Here is a 19,898-nt window from a genome sequence, read left to right on the forward strand (position 1 = left end):
GCTACCGTCAAGCTATCATCACGCTATTATCACGCTGGCTGCAGAGCGCTCCACCCGTGCTGAGGATAACCTGCATGTGTAGGTTACACCTTGGCCAGTCGTCTGCAATGCACTGCAGGTAAACGATCGTTGTTCACACCAATTTTAGGGCGATAACTCGCCTGGGCACCCGAGCGAGTGGCGCGATCACCTCTGGATAAGTTCAAGTTCAAGTTCATTTATTAGGTATAGCCCTGTGAGCCATTCGGCTCTTGAATCGGGTGCAGCCGCAACAAACAAAAACATGATCAAAAAAACATCTTAAAGTGAATATATGACTGAGTGCAAACAAAAAATTCAAGAAAAGACAGCAAAATATTGGAGAAAAAAACACCGTATACCAACGCTGTGTGCAAAAATCCCAGTGGGATGCAAGTCAAACAACCAACAACAACCACAAGACAACTTAGATTAAGACCATCAGTCTAACTCTGTACTACTACAAACAAACATGGCTAAACCAATACACTTTTCGAAATCACCAAAATAAAGCCATGAAACCAATGAAACAGTGATCATAGGAACTGTGACGGAATTTAAATTACAAAAAAATAAAGATGGCTGTGAAATAGCGCAAGAGCCAGAGGACATCCCTGTCGCACCCCAAGGTAAACAGGGAATACCTCTGGCTCATGACCTCACAGCTTTACCTCGGCCTGCCCGTTAACATGAAAGTGTTTCATAATCGTGAGCAGAGAGACAGGGAGCCCGGAAGCGTGGAATAGCCTCTTGATAGTAAAACGGCAGTATGGCACAGTGGTAACACTTAGGCCCATCGACACAACTGCCTGGGTTTGATTCGCAACTGGGGCACCTTTCTCCGTAACTTAGTTATCCCTCTGTTCTGTGTGGGCTAACTCCAGGTTCTGCGGTTTAAGCTAATTTTAAAAACTACTTTTTATTTTACTAGGTGAGGCCCACTCAGCTATATAGCTCTTTTTCAGAAGCGACCTGGCCGCAAATGATAGCTCAACGAAATTACCTATCAGCGAAATATTCAAAACGCATGTTTCTAAATGTGGAGGGGAAAAACGGAGGACCCAGAAAAAAAATCCACGCAACCACGGGAAGAGTGAAAGACATGCAAACTCCAAATATACAGCAGGCGTCAGGGTCAGGATCAAACCAGCAACCTCCTGCATATCAGGCAAGGTAGTTAACATCTCCTAGTCACCATGGTACCCCTTCCATAACTAAAACACACCACAGAACGCTTCTGGTATTTGCCAAACATCCAATGCTGAAAATTGACCTTCAGATTAGTCAATTGGGATTTTACATAGCAGCTACATCAGCCCCTGCTGCACAAAAACAAAAGCATGGCAAGACCCTCCTTGCAAAATGTCTAGTGAATCAGTGAGGCTTTCGTGGGTAAACAAGCGGGACAGTAGTAATACGTTTTGGATCAGATCCTGGATAAAAATGAGTTTCGAGTTTCAAAGTCTCAAAGGTTGGAAGATTTACCTGCGAAAGCCACCGTGACTTTCAGTTTTTTGTTCAGCAGAGGAGCCTGCCAAGATTTTGTTTGCAGTAGCGAGCAATGTTGCTCCATTATCCCAATTGAGTAATTGCGGGTACATTCTCAACATATGGAACGTATATGCGTGGGTATGTTTTTTTTCCTTCTATCTATGGGAGAAAACCACAGAACCCAGAAGAAACAGATGCAGAACAACAGGAGAACACACGACAATGAAGCATGCAAAAACACTCACTCGCTCGCCCACACATTCACACACACACACTTTGTAGAACATGGGGAAAACACATATAAATTCCATGCAGAAAGCCACCAGTGTATAGAATCGAACCCAGATCCTTCTTGCAGTGTTACCATTGCACCATGCTGTCACCCAAAAAAATGCTCAGAGTGTCTGCCAACCGAACCATTTGGGGGGGGGGGGGGGCATTGATGGGATCACCGGTCTTCCCTAATTATGTTGATAACAATTGCGGATGCTCAGTAGGTATCTTGTTGACGGTGTCAAGAAGAATTTGCAGACAGCTACCGTAGAGTCAGCATCACACTGGACTTACGGTTCAGAGGTCAGAAATCTCTCGGTGTGACAGTTGAAACAACGATACAAGCTTCTCAAATCCCACAGCCTGTCCACCCAACAGCAGAATGAACGTGTACGCCCGCCGATTGGCAGGCCGCACGCTGTGGAGTGAAATGTGGGTACTCTCCCTCCTCTTTATACGACACGTCTGATCATTGTGGAACAGTCGACTAAATGCCACTCCAGAATCCGTCTAGTGGAGGCCCTTCTGCCAGAAGTGAAATGAGCAAGCAAATCGCAGCGCTGCACCTTCACCTATTTGCCTGGGGCGCCGCGGTGGCTAGGAGATGTGAACTCCCTCGCCTGGTATACAGGAGGCCCTGGGTTTGATCCTGATCCTGACGCCTGCTGTATATTTGGAGTTTGCATGTTCTCCCCGTGGTCGCGTGGATTTTTTCCGGACCCTACGGTTTTTCCCCTCTACATTTAGAATCAACGTGCGTTTTATAGATTTTTTCCTGCTATAAATTTCAACATTCATAAGCCACTTCATTGAGCTATAATTTGCGATGACCGGGTCGCTTCTGAAAAAGAGCTATACAGCTCAGTCGGCCTCACCTGGTAACACAAATATTTAATAGTTTAACACGTAGGCTTTCGCGACCAATATTATTCATAATCAACATTTTTGGGTTTAGATCGCCCGATGATGCTGGATGCAATTACCAGCGAAACGTCGTACTCAAATTGTAAATGTTGTGGTTTCACGCTTCAACACACCGGTGGGCTATTTGTCTTTTGTCAACGTGACACTTTTTTACTGATTGGCCGTGTCGGGTGGTGGAGGGTTACGACACATTTATAAATAACGCGATCTAAACCCAAAAATGTTGATTATGAAAAATATTTAATAGTTTCATTTTAAGTTCTGTGATGGTAGGTTATAGATGAGGCCCCTTTCCACGTCTGAAATATCCTTGCCTCGTGCCAGGCGGCTTTCTGGGCCCTGTGAGAAGGCTTCTCCCCCTAAGCCTCCTGATTCTCAGGCGTGGTGTTGGCGGTGGTGGTGTTGGCGGTGCTCCTGACTACTCTCCCTCTCGGCTCTCACATTAGCCGGAGACGTTTTCCACTCATCTCCGCGCCAGCTTGAAGATAAATGATCAAATCCTGGCTTTAAAACTTTCAGAGCGCGAGCCGAGGAGCCAGCAGCACTTTTTCCGTGTTTAATGGGGTCCTAAGGTGGATACACCCCCCCTCCCACCGCAGAAAAATCACGGCAGACACATCAGAGATGACAAGCCGATGGTTGCTGGAGAGATGAGCTCGACTGCACGTCAAGTTGTCAAGACCATGGGCCTGTATTTGCAGATTCATATATTTTTTTAATCCAGGAAAGTCTCTCGGAGTACCACGACTCTTTTTAAGGAGGGTCCTGCCAAGTATTCACAGCGGGCGATCTTGCATGTCAATCGCAGTTGAGTAATTTTCAGGTAAATTTGTTTTGCGTTTGGCCAATACCAGGTACATTGTACGTTTGACTCGATAATCTATGGGAGCATCACCAGAGAACCTGGAGCAAACCTACGCGGAACAGGAGGGGCACATTACAAACTCCACTCACACATTCTCGCACTCTGCAAACCCAGGGGAGAGGGTGCAACACTTCGCACAGAGATGAGCCCGGCTCGAGAATCAAACCCGTGTGCTACTCGCTGTGAGGCACAAGCGTTGCCACCGTGTCGCGCTGCCGCCACTGCGTACCTTGGATGCTACCCAGTCTAGGGGCACGTGTTCGGTGGGAGGCGGCCATGCGTCGGCTGTGTGGATGCACCGTTGATAGAACGTCGTTGTCGGCCATTACTGAGCCGTGAGCCGCACAGGAACCCAACCGCCTCTTTCCATTATTGTCCAAATGGATCTGGCCCATGTCTTCCAATCAGTGCAGCCTAATTGTTAACATCACGACCCACTCGGGCACAGAAGTCACCTAATAGGATGACTGCATTCCCAGGATGCACTTTACCCAACACCTGGGGTCATAGAAAGCGTTTGGCCCATCAGCCTTGCCGGCATCCTTGCACCGATGAGAAGATGTATTGTTGCGACCAGAGGCAACAACAACAACAACAACAACGCACGTCCCGTAGCTCCTGTCTCATTAAGATTATTTAGATGATTTGGCTGCTAGAAATGTCCACGATGATAAAGCCACTTCGTTGAAACTTAATTTGGAGCTTTCGTTGAGTCTATCAGTTGTGGCCATGTCGCTTCTGAAAGAGGGCTACATGGCTCAGTGGGTCTTACCTGGTAAAATTAAAATAGTTGTAGTTTATCTTAGTTTGCACGTTAAAGCTCTACGCTTTGCACGAGTATCGTCCCATAGATAAGATAACACATACAGTGTAACTGGTGCTGGCCAAAACATCCCAATGCTGAAAAATTACTTCCACATTAATCAATTGGGATTACGTAATTACTGGCGTAATGTCGCCACTCCCTTCACATTGTTGCCAAAACTTGGCATGACCCGCATGAAAATGAGTCTTGAGACTCAATGAGGTTGTTCTCGACACACGCACACACACGCAGGCGATGACAAGACAGAGATCCCCCTATAGCCTTGACATGCTGTAGGGGTAAGTGCTGTTAGAAAGTAGCACCTATGAAGGCTGGCATGGCACACGAGAGGGGAGGTGGCAAGCACTACGCCCGACCGCATTTGTCTCCCCAATGGCGATGTTTACACACCATACCAGGTACTCAATCGAGGCTGAGTCGACCTAGGGAAGGTCTCCGACAGGTTCAGATAATCGTCACCGGTGTTGGCCGTGAGCGGCAATCGAACTCGGGTTCGTAGCGCACCGCTACACTACCGCTCCCCAAATACACACACGGTCACAAACGCACTGATGCACACACACACACATAAAAAAGACAAAGGTCCCCCTTGTAGCATAACCAGGCTTTGGGGCAGGTCCTGTTTGAGAACATCGAATAACATGGCACACGAGGGGGTGGTTGGGACAACACCACGCCCGGCCGCCTTTGTCTCCCAAATGATATGCACACACACATGCTGTTGAATACACATGCACATAAAGAGAAACGCACACACACTAAAATATTCGCACATTAATTCACAAACGCCCACAATAAATCCAAACACACCAAACGAATAGAGACACACAAAGTAATGAACGCACATAGACAAAGATCCCCCGTATAGCCTTTAAACGACTGTTAGGTAAAGTGCAAATGTTGATGCTTATACCCAACATTAGGTATTCATTTACGACTGAGTCAACCTAGAGGAGGCCCAGGACCGGTTTAGATATTCGTGACTGATGATCATCGTGTGCGGGCATCGTATGCGTGTTGCTGTGCGCTAACCACTGCCCCACCACTCCCTAGATTCACCCACACACACCGATGAACACACACTCGGAGACAAAGAACCCCCGTATAGCCTTAACAGACTATTGCGACAAGTGCTGTTTGCGAGCACCTATGAAGGCCGGCATGGCACACGAGGCGGTGGGTAGCCAGCACCACGCCCGGCCGCCTTTGTCTTCCTAGTTGCGATGTTTACACAGCACACCAGGTACTCATTTGAGGCTGAGTCGACCTAGGGGAGGCCCGAGACCGGTTCAAATGATCGTCACTGATGTTGGTGGCCGTGAGCGGGAATCGAACTCGGGTCGCCGGGTTCGTAGGGCAGCGTAGCGCTAACCGCTACACCACCGCTCCCCTACACAACTGCTCACCCCCCATTCACACGCACGCACGCATGGAAACACACACACACAGGCAGACGTGAGTTGATGGTCAATGTACGGGCTGAATACTAATGCTCCGCTGAACAGCAAACACAAGACGGATAGTGGTAAATTAACAGCGCAGAGCTCAGAGCCTGGTGCTCTCATAGTTCACGAGGCGTGGGCAGTGGCACAGCAGATGACTCTTAACCCGTTACACGATGCCCATCACGCGGACGGTGGAGCAGTGCAGGGTGGTGAAGAGCCTGCATTCGTTGCGTGTTTGAAAAGCTCACCGCAGCCTTATCCAGACCACCAGCTCAAAGGAACTGCACGGAGTCACCGTGAGAGTGCGTGGCCAGCCCAACAGGAAGCTCGTGAGACAAACACTGCTCAGACGGGGATGGCCACGTTCAGTTCTGTTGAGGTGGTGGTCTGAACAAGGCTGAGAAAGGGGTTTTGTGCACGCATTGCGTCACTGTTGGTAAATGGGTTTTACTTTCTAAAATGCACTCACGTATCACCGCCAGATTTGAATTTTCTACGGCAGCTGTTGTTTACGAGCACGCAGAGAATATTCATTCGCGTCAATAACTTGCGGTGTTGTTGTTGTTGATTGTTTTTGTGCACCACTGCCAACGCACCACCCAGCTGCATCACCAAGATAATTAGCACACGCGTGTCGGTACACAATGGGGTTGCCACCTTTTACCACTATGGACAAACCGGGTCATACTACGAGTTATTTTCTTATTATTATGATCATCATCAAGACTGTAGTCTACTGTAATAGATTTCAACACAACACCGGCACCACATCTCGGCACAAATCAATTCTCGCCCGAACCCATCCCAACATACTGCGATGCAAATTCCCGGAGAGTTGGCAACGCTCATCACCTCGCATCAGTGTGTCCATTCATCAGCGTGCGTGTGTGTCGGCACGTGTGTGTGTAGGTGCTCGCTAACAGCACTTGCCCCAACAGTCTGTTAAAGCTATACGGGGGATCTTTGTATTGTGAGTGCGGAGGAGCGGTGGTGTAGCGATTAGCGCGCTGGGCTACTGTGGTGCCGCGACTGCCCCCATGGCCCCCACACCGAGCACACACGCAGGGCCCTGGCGGGGGATCGCCTGGCACGACGGGTTTTAATCCGAAGGGTCCCTAGGAGGAGAGTCCCACGGTTTCCCGGTGCCAGGGGATTGGCTGGCCCTCGCAGGGCAGGTCACACTGCGGTGCCCCTGAGCTGGCCTCTAGGTGTATGGGCGCAAAGAGGTTCACCGGGCCAGCCGCAATGAGTCATTCACGACATCGGGAGAAGCTGGGGTGGAATAAGCGAGAAGGGCAGACCATGAGATCAGGGGATTGCAGCGCCACGACCCACCCCCCTCCCCCGACCCCCATACCGAATATACTCGCAGGGTGCGCATTCGCCAGTCGGGCGTTATTCCGGATTTAACACATTCCTGCGGCGGGAGCTGGTAGGAACGTTGGGTTGCTCGGTCAATGGCCAGGGTCAACGGCGGCGTGGTGTATTCCGCAAATATGCCCGACTGTGAGGGCGGGCACAAGCCGGCGTGAGTAGGTTAAACGTTGAGTTTTATAAGGGCACCACGGGGTGACCAGCCCCTCCCCTCCCTCCCCACCCAGCCCCTCCCTCCCTCCCCACCCAGCCCCTCCCTCCCCACCCAGCCCCTCCCTCCCCACCCAGCCCATCCCTGCACAACGGACGGACGGACACAATAATCCCCTGTGGGCTGGTGTAACCAGCAGGTTCATACCAGTACAAAGGTTCGTAATGAATTCATGAGTAAGGGACGCACAATGGGTCGCAGAAGCACCAGCCGCGATGCTCCATGTCAGGGCAAACAGGGGGAGACATCGGGCTGTCATCACAGGTCCGGGGCACGATTGGCCGCGCGGTACAACGCGACCCCCCCCCCCCCCCCCCCCGGGCTTTTGAAGTGAGGGGCATAAAAGGGGAGCCTGAGGCCGTCCAAAAGAGACTCTCCACCAACATCTTGGCCGCCAAGACCCTCCCCCCGTCCCGCAAAGTCCTCTCGTCGTCTTCTTCCTTCAGACTCTCACGGCCGTGAGTGCAGCTGCGGCGCTGTGCAAGTCCGTGTGGTGGTAGAGCTCCGTGTGGCTACGGCACCACGATGATGATGTCCTTCGAGAGGGGGGGGGGGGCACACTACGAACCCCGGCCACCCGAGTTCGATTCCCGCTCACGGCCACCAACACCGGTAACGGTTATCTTAATCGGTCATGGGCCTCCCCTAGTTCGACTTAGCCTGAAATGAGGACCTGGTGCGGTGTGTAAACATCGCCACTGGGGAGATAAAGGCGGCCGGGCGTGGTGCTGGCCCACCCACCCCTCTTGTGCCGTGCCGGCCTTCATCGGTGCTACTCGCTAACAGCACTTGCCCCGACAGTCTGTTCAGGCTACACGGGGGATCTTTGTACAAGAATGCGAATCAATACGTGTGGATGTGTGTATGCATCATTGCGTGTGTGTGTGTACGTGCTGAATCGATCACGGCAATTCTAGATTTGAAGCTTTCGTGACTGCAAGGATTCATACTCTTTAGGTTTTTCGGTAAAGTCACGTGGGTTAAAAAAATAGAAATAATAATAGAAATAAAATAATAAATCACGACGTTTCGGAGGCAACACAAGTGATTTATTATTTTATTTCGATTATTTTTTTTTATTTTTTACCTACGTAACTTTACCGAAAAACCTTAGAGTACAATCACAGCAAGTTGGCACAGTAGGGGGCACAGGTGGTGCATCAGCCACTCATCTCAGTCATCTCAGTCAGTAGACCCGTGGCACCTGCTGGGTCTGCCCCGTGACCACCTCTTGCCAGCGGGCGTTCGACACTTCACGTGGCCTCAAGGTGCACATGGCCTGGCACAAGCGTCGTGGTGACGTCACCGCTACTTAGTGGCGAATGGCGGCTGTTGTTGTATCGATCGGTGGCCGGTATCTAACACGTGAGTTCCAACTGGGGCTGGAGCCACACACACAGGTCATTCTCGCTTGGGGCAGATCGCGTGAGTCGTACTCCTCCACCCGTACGGTACAAACATGTGTGTGTACTGTTTAAACACGTGTGTGTACTGTATACACACGTGTGTACTGTATAAACACGTGTATACTGTATAAACACGTGTGTACTGTACAAACACGCGCGTGTACTGTATACACACGTGTGTACTGTATAAACACGTGTATACTGTATAAACACGTGTATACTGTATAAACACGTGTGTAATGTATAAACACGTGTGTGTACTGTATACACACGTGTGTACTGTATAAACACGCGCGTGTACTGTATACACACGTGTGTACTGTATAAACGTGTGTGTGTACTATATAAACACGTGTGTGTACTGTATATACAGACGCCAGCCCCATGTGTCATTGACCTACACACAGTGATTAGCTGTCAGCACCGAGCCATGAGGAGATGAGTCAAGGTTCGATTCCGGCCATCAGGGGCCGCCATCTGCTGCTGTGTGGGCGCAGATGAACCAAACAGCGACGATTATACCACTGGTACCTCATTTGCCAGTAAAAAATATGATAACCAATTATCAGCGACGATGATCTCAAGAATATCGCAACCTCCTTCACATATCTGTCCCCCCACGTACGAAACTTTCATACCGCACGTATTTATTGTTGTTACACATTCCATCAGCCACGCGGTCTTCTGTATCGTTTCAGCGGCACCCGTTGCGTGCAAAGCAAACCCTAGACCGGCTCCGACACACAATGTCTCATCAGCAGTGAAGCTTTACGTGGACCAATGCTGAACTACCATATGTTGATCAGGGATATATCGACGTGGTGCTTGCATTGTTGAGAAAATGAGAACATTTAAAGATGAATTACATTTTTGTACGAACCTGTAATTAAGTTCATGGGCCCAATGAGACGTTGAGCTCGGGTTTTAGTCAATCACAAAGGCAATGGACCCCCGTATAGCCTTTAACAGACTGTTGGGGCAAGTGCTGTTAGGGAGCACCTATGAAGGCCGGCACGGCACACGAGGGGGTGGGTGGCTGGCACCACGCCCGACCGCCTTTGTCTCCCCATTGCTGATCATCATCTGAATGTATTCATACTGGAGGAGTCCGATGAGCTAAAAAAACTATTTTTCATAGATGTCCAATATCGATTTAAAGCTTTCGTGACTGCAGGGATTCATCTTCTTGGTTCTTTCGGTAAAGTCACGTAGAAGGGAAATAATAAAATAATACAAATACAACATAATGCAATCATTCTCACGACGTTTCGGCCACAACGCAAGCAGTCGTCCTCAGGTGAAGAACAGGTCTGTCGGAAAGACAGCGTCTGATAGACCTGTTCTTCACCTGAAGACGGCTGCTTGCGTTGTGGCCGAAACGTCGTGAGAATTATTTTATTATGTTTTATTTTTATTATTTTATTATTTCCCTTCTACGTGACTTTACCGAAAGAACCAAGAAGATATGTCCAATATTTTCACAGGGGGTACAGCCACACAGCACCACGTACTCAATTAAGGCTAAGCAGACCTGGGGTTAGGTATAGTAACACGCACACACACACGGGCTCAGATAGAATTCTCGTCACGGCTGTTTGGACGTGTGCCAGAATCGAACTCTGGTGGCCCGGGTTCGATTGCAGCGCGCTAACCATTGGACCCACCGCTCCCCACGCGAACATGTGCGCCTCTAAGCAGCAGGCCACGTTTTCGAACTGTACTGCACCCACATCCTAAACCCAAATGATTTAGTGATGCTGCTGAATTGGCAGCGGTTCACAATGCACGCGCACGTAACACAGCCACAATACATTCCTCAATAACAACACTGAAAAGATTGAATCGATCATCAAAACAATATGGAATCGATCCTCTAATGTGCTTTGAAAAAGGGTTATTGCCCGAAACATCACCCGTTACGGTTATTTCCCTTTGAAGGCCACACTTATTGATGCACGTGTTTGGGTTTTTATATATAGATACCGGACAACGTACGATCAATACCATGACAAAGATGCGCCGTATAGCCTTAAACTGTTGGTACAACAGCCTCTGAAGGTCGGCACGGCATGCGAGAGGGTGGGTAGCGAGCATCACACACGGCCACGTTTGCCTCCATCATGCTCCCTCGTGGTGACATCGACACATCGCATCAGGCGCTCACGGCAGCTTGAGACATCCATGGCCGGTCCGGGAATTCGTTGCAGATGTTGGCCCGTGAGCGGGAAGGAATCGAACTCGCTCGGACAGATTCGTAGGGGCATTGACGCTAATCAATGCGCCACCGCTCCCCGCAGTAAGGTAATAACTGCAAGACTAACATCGCTGTGTGGGGCAGTCGCCAATTGTTATTCTTGGACCCCCCCCTCCCTCAAATATGACGTCACAAAGCTCTGCCCCCCCCCCCCCAAAAAAAAAAACATGCTTCAAATCGCTTTAAACTATTGTCATTGTGATGCTGTAGGAGAAAACATTAAAAAAAAGTCTATTTAATTAAGTAGAACGTGTTGTCTATATTTATTTAAAGTTTCGCATTTTGATGTGACGTCACATTTCTCAACCCCCCCCCCCTCATCACACATCGTCACAAATGTCTGACCCCCCCCCTCCCCTAGGTGCGTGACGTCATTTATGGACGGCCCCTCGTATAATTAATGCATTTCTCTTTACCCTTTTCTCTATTTTGTTGTTTTTGTTGCATCTTTACTGATCCTCTTGTGCTGGACATCTGTGATAACAAGAGCTTCATCGCTCATCGGATTCCTCCTCCATCTCCTGCAGTCTAAATGAAGATTCTGATTCTGAATAGAGTCGTAACCCGGCATGTGAATGGAATGCCCAGCTGACTTCAAAAACAAATGGAATTAGAAAATTAGTGTAGTGTATAGTGTAGTGTATAGTGTAGTGTATAGTAGTGTAGTGTATCGTAAGTGTATAGTAGTGTATAGTGTAGTGTATAATAGTAGTGTATAGTGTAGTGTATAGTAGTGTAGTGTATAGTGTAGTGTATAGTAGTGTATAGTGTAGTGTATATATTAGTGTAGTGTATAGTAGTGTAATGTATAGTAGTGTAGTGTATAGTAGTGTAATGTATAGTAGTGTAGTGTATAGTGTAGTGTATAGTGTAGTGTATAGTAGTGTAGTGTATAGTAGTGTATAGTGTAGTATATATATATGGCGGCGCCATATTATTAACATTCCATCCCTTTATTAATTCTACCCTTACTCCCTCCCTTTGATGCTGCTAATCCTGCATAATGCACGGGCATAATGACTTTAAACCCCTCGCCAAACCTCCTACGCATTTCACAAGTAGTACTAATCGCACATCTGCATTTCCCATAAATATGCTAAATTCCTCTTAATATGCAAATTATTTTGTCAAGACGCTCTTCGCCCCTCCATCAAAGCATAAATAGTCGCTCCAAGCCTGGGGCGTGCCATTCAGACTCTGTCTACTTGACAGACCTGTTCTCCACCTGAAGACGGTTGCTTGCGTTGTGGCCGAAACGTCGTGAGAATTATTTAATTATGTTGTATTTTTATTATTTTATTACTTTCCTTCTACGTGATTTTACCGAAAGAACCAATAAGATATATCAGTGTCGTGTAGAGCTCGAGTCTGGAGCTAGGCAAAGGGAGGTGTGCACCTCCACGACTCAACATCTGCCGCCGCGACCCTCACCAGGACAAAGCGTACTGAGAAGCGAGCGAGCGAGCGAACAGCTGTTTGTTGAACTTCTTTCGCACCGTACGTAGCCAACCGCGCTAATCGGAGGACCCCGAAGGACATTCAACAACCGAAACACAAAAACGCAGTTCTAAAGGAATGAGTTTTCGATCTAAATACGTCGCTGCCTGTTGGAGAGAGAATGCTGTGAGCTGTTATGGAGCAGCTGTGAAGGCCGGCACGGCACAAATGAAGGGCTCCCCCGGCCGCCTTTGTCTTCCCAGTAGTGATGTTTACACAACGCACCAGGTGCCCATTTAAGACGGAGTCGACCTAGGGGATGCTTTTAAGTGGTTTAATTCGCCAGTTATTGATCGTGAGCACAGTGCGATAACCACTACACTACCGCCCCCCCACATACACACAACAAAGATCCCCCGTATAGCCTGTACAGACTGTGGGGGCAAGAGCAGTCAGCGAGCACCTAGCAAGGTCGGGACAGTACACGTGTGTGGACAGCACCACGCCCGACCGCCTTTGTATCCCCAGTGGCGATGTTTAAACACCGTAACAGGCACTCATTCGGGTCTGAGTCGACCTAGGGGAGGCCCAGGACCGGTTCAGATAATCGTCACTGGTGGTGTTGGCCGTGAGCGGGAATGGAACCCGGGTCGCCAGGCTCGTAGCGTAGCGCTAACCACTACTCTACCGCTCCCCCACACCCATAACATTGACACACACAGACACACACACAGACACACAGGCACACACACTGACACACACAGACACACACACACACTGACACACACACTGACACACACGCACAGACACACAGACATACACACTGACACACACACACTGACACACACACACTGACACACACACACACACTGACACACACACTGACACACACACAGACACACACACTAACACATATACAGACACACACATATAGTTTAATACGTAGGAGAAAAATCCACGCGACCACGGGAAGAGAGGAGACACACAAACAAAAATATACAGCAGCAGCAGGCGTCAGGGTCGTGATCCAACCTATGACCTACTGTAGAACAGGCGAGGTAGTCAACATCTCGCTACCGAGGCGTAACCACCGCCTCACGGATCTACACTTATCACAGCAAACGTCCACAAAGATCCCCCGTATAGCCTTAAAAGACTATTGGGGCAAGTGCTGTTAGCGAGCAGCACCTATGAAAGCCGGCACGGCACACGAGGGGGTGGGTGGCCAGCACCACGCGCGGCCGCCTTTGTATCCCCAGTGGCGATGTCTACTACACACCGCACCAGGTACTGATTTTGAGGCTGAGTCGACCTAGGGGAGGCCCAGGACCGGTTAAGAAATTCTCACTCGTAGCTGTCGTGAGCGAGCGGGAATCGAACTCGGGTCGACAAATTGGTAACAGCGCGCGAACCGCTCCGGCTACACAACACGACAACAACAACAACACGACAACACACAACAACACAACAACAACACGACAACACAACAACACGACAACAACACAACACGACAACACACAACAACACGACAACAACAACACACAACACGACACAACACAACAACAACACACCACAACACAACAACACGACAACAACACACAACACACAACACGACAACAACAACACACAACAACAACACAACCACACGACAACAACACATAACAACAACACAACAACACCACAACACAGACCCCTTTCCAACATCGATGCGCCACGTGCGCGTCTCACGTTACAATCGACGCCCTCTGTGCGGGACGTTCGCGTCTAACGGGGTTCACGCACAGCGCAGCAACTACGCGCACACACACACACAGAGATAAAGAGACACACACACACACAGCGACAGAGAGAGAGAGACACACACAGAGAGAGACAGAGAGAGAGACAGAGAGACACACACACAGAGACAGAGAGAGAGAGACACACACACAGAGAGAGACAGAGAGAGACACACGCAGAGAGACAGAGAGAGAGACAGAGAGACACACACAGAGAGAGACAGAGACACAGAGAGAGAGACACACAGAGACAAAGACACATAGAGAGAGACACACACAGAGAGACACACATAGAGATAGATAAAGAGACAGAGAGAGAGACTCACCTGAGAGAAGCCGGGAGGAGGGAGCAGACACAGCACAGCATGGAAGAGAGCGGCAAGCCGAGGGTCCATGCCTCTCTCTGTGTGTTGTGGTCTTGGCTGAAGTCTCTCTGTGTGTGTTGTGGTCTTGGCTGAAGTCGCGTGCGACTTGGATGCGAGTCGCTCCGCAGAGGAGGGAAATGAATGCGGCTCAAGAAGAGGTTCTTGGATGATGACTGCTGCTATTTAACTCGCATGGTGCGCGTGTGTGTGTGTGGTGAGTGTGTGTGGTGAGGGTGTGTGGTGAGTGTGTGTGTGGTGAGTGTGTGTGTTGTGAGTGTGTGTGGTGAGTGTGTGTAATGAGTGTATCAGTGTGAGTGTGTGTATAGTGAGTGTGTGTGTGTAGTGAGTGTATCAGTGTGTGTGGTGAGTGTGTGTAGTGAGTATCAGTGTGGGTGGTGAGTGTACGAGTGAGTGTGTGTGTAGTGAGTGTGTGTACGTTGCTGTATTGTGATGTTTTTTTATCACCCTGGGTAATTCCCACAGCCGTGTGATGTGGTGTGCGTGGATGAGTTATGGACATTACATGCTTTGGAAATGTAATCGGACACAAATACAATATTGGGATACAAAAATAATACTTACATACAGAAACAAAAACTCACATACATGTGGCTAGGTGAGCCTATACCTCAAAAAGCAAATGTAAAAAAAACCTTTCAAAGACGAACAGAATCTGATGGAAACCATAAGATTACGAATTAATTATATATCGTAACAGAAACATGCCATGTGAACTGTGAGCATTGTTTTTTTTTCTCTCTCCCTTCAACAAAATCACTGAGAGAGCATCACAGACATCACACGTGGGAGATATCGCTGCGTAAACGACGACACAATAAAATACACGGCACCAGATGACTCAAAGCAGAGATTGTGATAGACACACAGGCGGTGGCATAGATGAAAGCGACGATAATGTGTGTGTGTGAGCGAGAAATAGAGAAGCGGTGTAGGATGATGCTTCGAATGAATGTGAGAGGCGAGGCTAAGCCGAGCGTGTTCCCAGAGCTGGCTTCTTGGGTGCTGCACGCAGACACACCGTGGTGGAAGGCAAGCTTGGTGTCTCCACCGAGGCTTAATACGAGTGCTTGCGGCACAGCGAGAGAGAGAAAGCGAGAGAGAGAGAGGGGGAGAGAGAGGGGAGGGAGGGAGCGAGTGCGAGCGAGTGGGAGAGCGAGTCACACAATTTGTGTGCATGCCTTGTGATGTGAAAACTCTTTTATCTTATCACCGGAATCGTGACGTTCTTGATTGCGGTGCCACCCGTACGTACGCGTCAACTCCCAACGATTATAATCGTGGTCTCGCCTGGTTATATAATAACAATTATAAAAAATAAAAGATCTGAAATTGATTATTCGTTGTTATTTAAAAAAAGACGCATCGAAAGTAATTTAATGTCAACTGTTCAACGTTTCAATCGGGTCCCCTTTAGCCGTACGCAAGACGAGCGTTTACATTTCAATTGAGTGTGATTTTACTAAAATATTTTCCAGAACTATGAAACGCGTAACATCTTTTATTTGGGGGACAGGAGAAATAAATAAGTCAGGGCAGGCTTGGTCCCCAGCGTAGGAAAGGTGGAATTTCCATCACTGGCTGGCTGAACATCGACAACAAAAAGGAGCAACCACTCCCATGATTTGTTTTCATGCGCACAGGGAGGAAGACACTGCGATTTTGACTTTGAGCAAAGGTGAATTGGGAATATATCAGTTCACCGTGGACGAATCGCATCGACCCCGGTGGCACCACTACGAACTCTGAGCCTTCACGCGTTTCTGTTTCAAATAGTTCACCGTGGCCTCCAGGAGACATCGGAGTGAGTCCTGGTTTTCGAGTGTGCATTCTCAGCCGCCCATAATGAAAGGCGGGTTCCCTAGTGTAGAGAGAGAGAGAGGGGGGCAATTGTCCCAGCCAGGGTCATCAATGACCGCAGGATGAAAGCATCTCGCATTAAACACGTGGTCAATCTTGCGTCAGTCAAGCCCAGCTGTAAGCATTAAACTCAACTGGTTTGACTGACAAGGCATACCATTGATTTCATTGCGTGGCCGCGTGGTGCAGTGGGTAACAATACTCGTGCCTCAACAAGAAGAGCCTGGGTTCGATTCCTGACTTGGTGCCTCTTTTCTGCGTGCAGTTTGTATGACCTCTCCCTGTTCAGCATTGGGTTTCCTCTACATTCGCCGTTTTCCTCTCATAACTTACAACAAAAAAACAATGGAATTAACCAAACATCTGAATGCTGGAAAATGTCCCACAAATGACTCAATTGGCATTACACACGGCCATCAGCACCCCTGCATAAACTTGGCAGGACACTCCTGAGAAAATACAATTGAGACTCACTGAGGCCTTCCTCGGTAAAAAAAAGGTTGGTAATAACAAGTGAGAGACGACGTCTTGTTGTGGGTGAGAGTGGCCTCCTGCTGCGAGACCCCGGTTCAAGCCCGGTGTCTCATAAATGCCTAGGCCGGGGAGACACTGAGCCACTGAAATGACATTGCATATATGCCCTGAGTTTGAATCCAGGTTAGGGATAACGATCATCACCTTAGCGTCGTTGACGGTCTCCGCCTAGTCAACAACGACTGCACGAACGAAATTATTGCATTTCATTCATCATTGTCCAGTGGCGAGGACTATATTTCACGACGATCTCAGCCGACGGTCTCGCGGTGACCCAGAGCTTACACAGCGCGATGGAGCGCCCTCCAGCGTTGGATGACTGAGCCCGAAACTGAAGTGACTCGGAAGTGGTTCTGGGGTATCATCTTCTGTGGGGTGAGGGGAGTCATTCCCTGACACTAACGCGAAGCTCTGCCACCTGGAAGGAGCTCGTTTTGGAGCAGGTGTCTCATCGCCTCTTGGGCATGACTCGAATAGCCCACACGACCGCAGGGGGGATAGCGTGCCGAAATAGAATGTCCAAATATAAAATGTGAAAAAAAAAACTAATTCGAAACAAGCTCGCAGCCTCCGTGGGCTGGAGAAACGAGCTGACAATTCGTGCTGGAGTAGAAAAATCCCTTGACCGCACGGTTAATTTCTCCCCCTTCTCCTCCCTGCTCCCTGCTCCTTATGCATTTACAAATTAAAACGTCCTGGAAATGCGGCCAGCTTTTAATGAGATTGTAAGCCCGCTCGCAGAGACCACGGCGCAGGAATAACTTGGGCCTGGCAAATGGCATTACACCACTGCGGTGCATAATGACACGAGCGGAACGCCTGCTGGATTGAGATATCGGCTTTCTGGAATGATGGTTAGGGAACGCACTGTAATGGTTGCATTGTTTGAAATAAAGACATCCTTTGAATTGTGCTGTTTATAAGGGAATTTTATGCCAGAATTAGTTAATGCAGACTTGGAACAACAACAACAAATCAGTACATCAATTGAGACGACATGCTTCTGAACCAGGGAGGCTTGTGAACACTCTTATATCAGGGTCGCAGTAAAGCGGCGAGACACCTCGGAGAGAAGCACCACGTGGGTTCGACTCCGCGCTCTGGCGTCCTCTCCGTGCGGAGTTTGTTCTTCGCCTGTTCCGCACGGGTTTTCTCCCATGGCGAGTAAGAAACCACAGGATGATGTAACTGGTGTTGGACAAATAATCCCCCCACCCCCACGTTCAAAAAAGTTGTACCAGTCCGCTACTCAATTGTGAGTACACGCAGCAGCAGTAGTACCCTGCTGAAAAAAAAGCGTCTTCAAATTCAGTGAGGCTTTCACGGGTAAAGAAATACAATTATGATAGATTACATGGTAGATGTGCTGTTTGACGGCGCCTATTATGGCTGCCACAGCACACGGATGAGAGCTGTTGCTACTACCTTGCCTGGCCATCTGCCCTCGAGTGCTGAGATATAATCGTATCTAAACAAGGTACTCATTTAAGACTGAGTCAACCTAGGGGGGGGGGTCCCAGAATCAGTTCAGATTATTCGTCCCCAATGTGAGTGGGGATTGAACTCGGGTCACCGGGTTCATCGTGCAGTGCGCTAATCACTAAACTACCGCTCTCCACAACAAACATATATACACGGCAAAGACAAGCCAAAGATCCCCCGTGTAGCCTTAACAGGCTTGTGGGGCAAGTGATGTTAGCGCGTATGAAATCCGGCACGATACATGAGGGGGTGGATGGCCAGCATCACGCCCGACCGCTTTTGTCTCCCCAGTGGCGATGCTTACAGACTGCACCAGATACTCGTTTGAGGCTGAGTCGACCTAGGGGAGGCCCGGGACCGGTTCAGATAATCGTCGCTGGTGTTGGTGGCCGTGAGCGGGAATCGAACTCGGGTCGCCGGGTTCAGAACAGCGCACTCTTTACGATGCTACAGCTAACCACACATAATTGCACACGGGACATTCTGCACAATGTAACATTTTGTCTAACCATTTCTGCAACCTATAATTAAACTCCTGTAATTAAAGAGTCATACTAAAAAAAAAACACGGCACACACTTTCACTTTGATCGTTTAACGAGTCAAGATGCTTCCGAAATGATCAATTGGAAAGCCTCTGTCGTCAGGGTCAAATGCAGGCCAGAGCAATTAATATAATCTTATTATTGCACGCGTAACTGACAGAAGGACCGGCCAAGAGCTGCGCTGTGAATCGGGAGCCATGGGTGGTGGTGGTGGATCATGTGCAGACTATTTTTTTTGAAAAATTTAGATTGGTTGCCATAAATTTCCACGTAATAAGCCACTTCGTTGAGCTATCATTGGTGATAGCCAGATCGCTTCTGAAAAAATTAACCCGTAAAAACAAAGTTTTTCACTATAAATCCTTTATATGCGTGGCATCGGTTTTATTTTATTATTCATTTCTGTTTTTATTGAGTAAGAGTTTCATTTTTATCACATTGGTATTTTAAATTGAATATGAAATTTTTCTTTTCCTAAAAAGTGGAAAATTTTGGAAAAATTTTTCACGAAAATAAACTGTCACGCACAACGAGTCTGTGTGCAAAATGTCAGCTCGATTGGATTACGGGAAGTGGGTTTAAAAACGACCGAAAGATTTGCACGGTCCTAAGCAAGCAAGCAAGCAAACAAGCAAGTGAACTTAATATAAAGGATTTAAAAAGAAGCGACGAGCTGAGTGGGGCTTTAGCTGGTAAAATAATCACGTTTTCATTTCATTGGACGTCTGCGAAACACAACTTTACGGAGCTTTATAGCTCGTCGGATTTCTCCAGTCTAAATAAATATTCTGAT

At 48.5% G+C, this 19,898-nt stretch overlaps 1 protein-coding gene across 1 annotated transcript in view; it reads right to left on the reverse strand.

The window, feature by feature from the left end:
* The window catches only part of LOC133354741 (noelin-like), a 57,343-nt gene extending 41,572 nt beyond the window's left edge, over positions 1–15,771 (reverse strand). Inside the window, exon 1 of the mRNA XM_061571809.1 lies at positions 14,629–15,771. Within this exon, the coding sequence (XP_061427793.1) occupies positions 14,629–14,697 (69 nt within the window). The 5' untranslated portion in view covers positions 14,698–15,771. The remainder of the gene's footprint in view (positions 1–14,628) is intronic.
* Between the last annotated feature and the right edge of the window lie 4,127 nt (positions 15,772–19,898).

The sequence above is a fragment of the Lethenteron reissneri genome, chromosome 48 (genome assembly GCF_015708825.2).
Source record: "Lethenteron reissneri isolate LAM-NWPU_2019-01 chromosome 48, ASM1570882v1, whole genome shotgun sequence".
In the NCBI taxonomy this organism is placed as follows: domain Eukaryota; kingdom Metazoa; phylum Chordata; class Hyperoartia; order Petromyzontiformes; family Petromyzontidae; genus Lethenteron; species Lethenteron reissneri.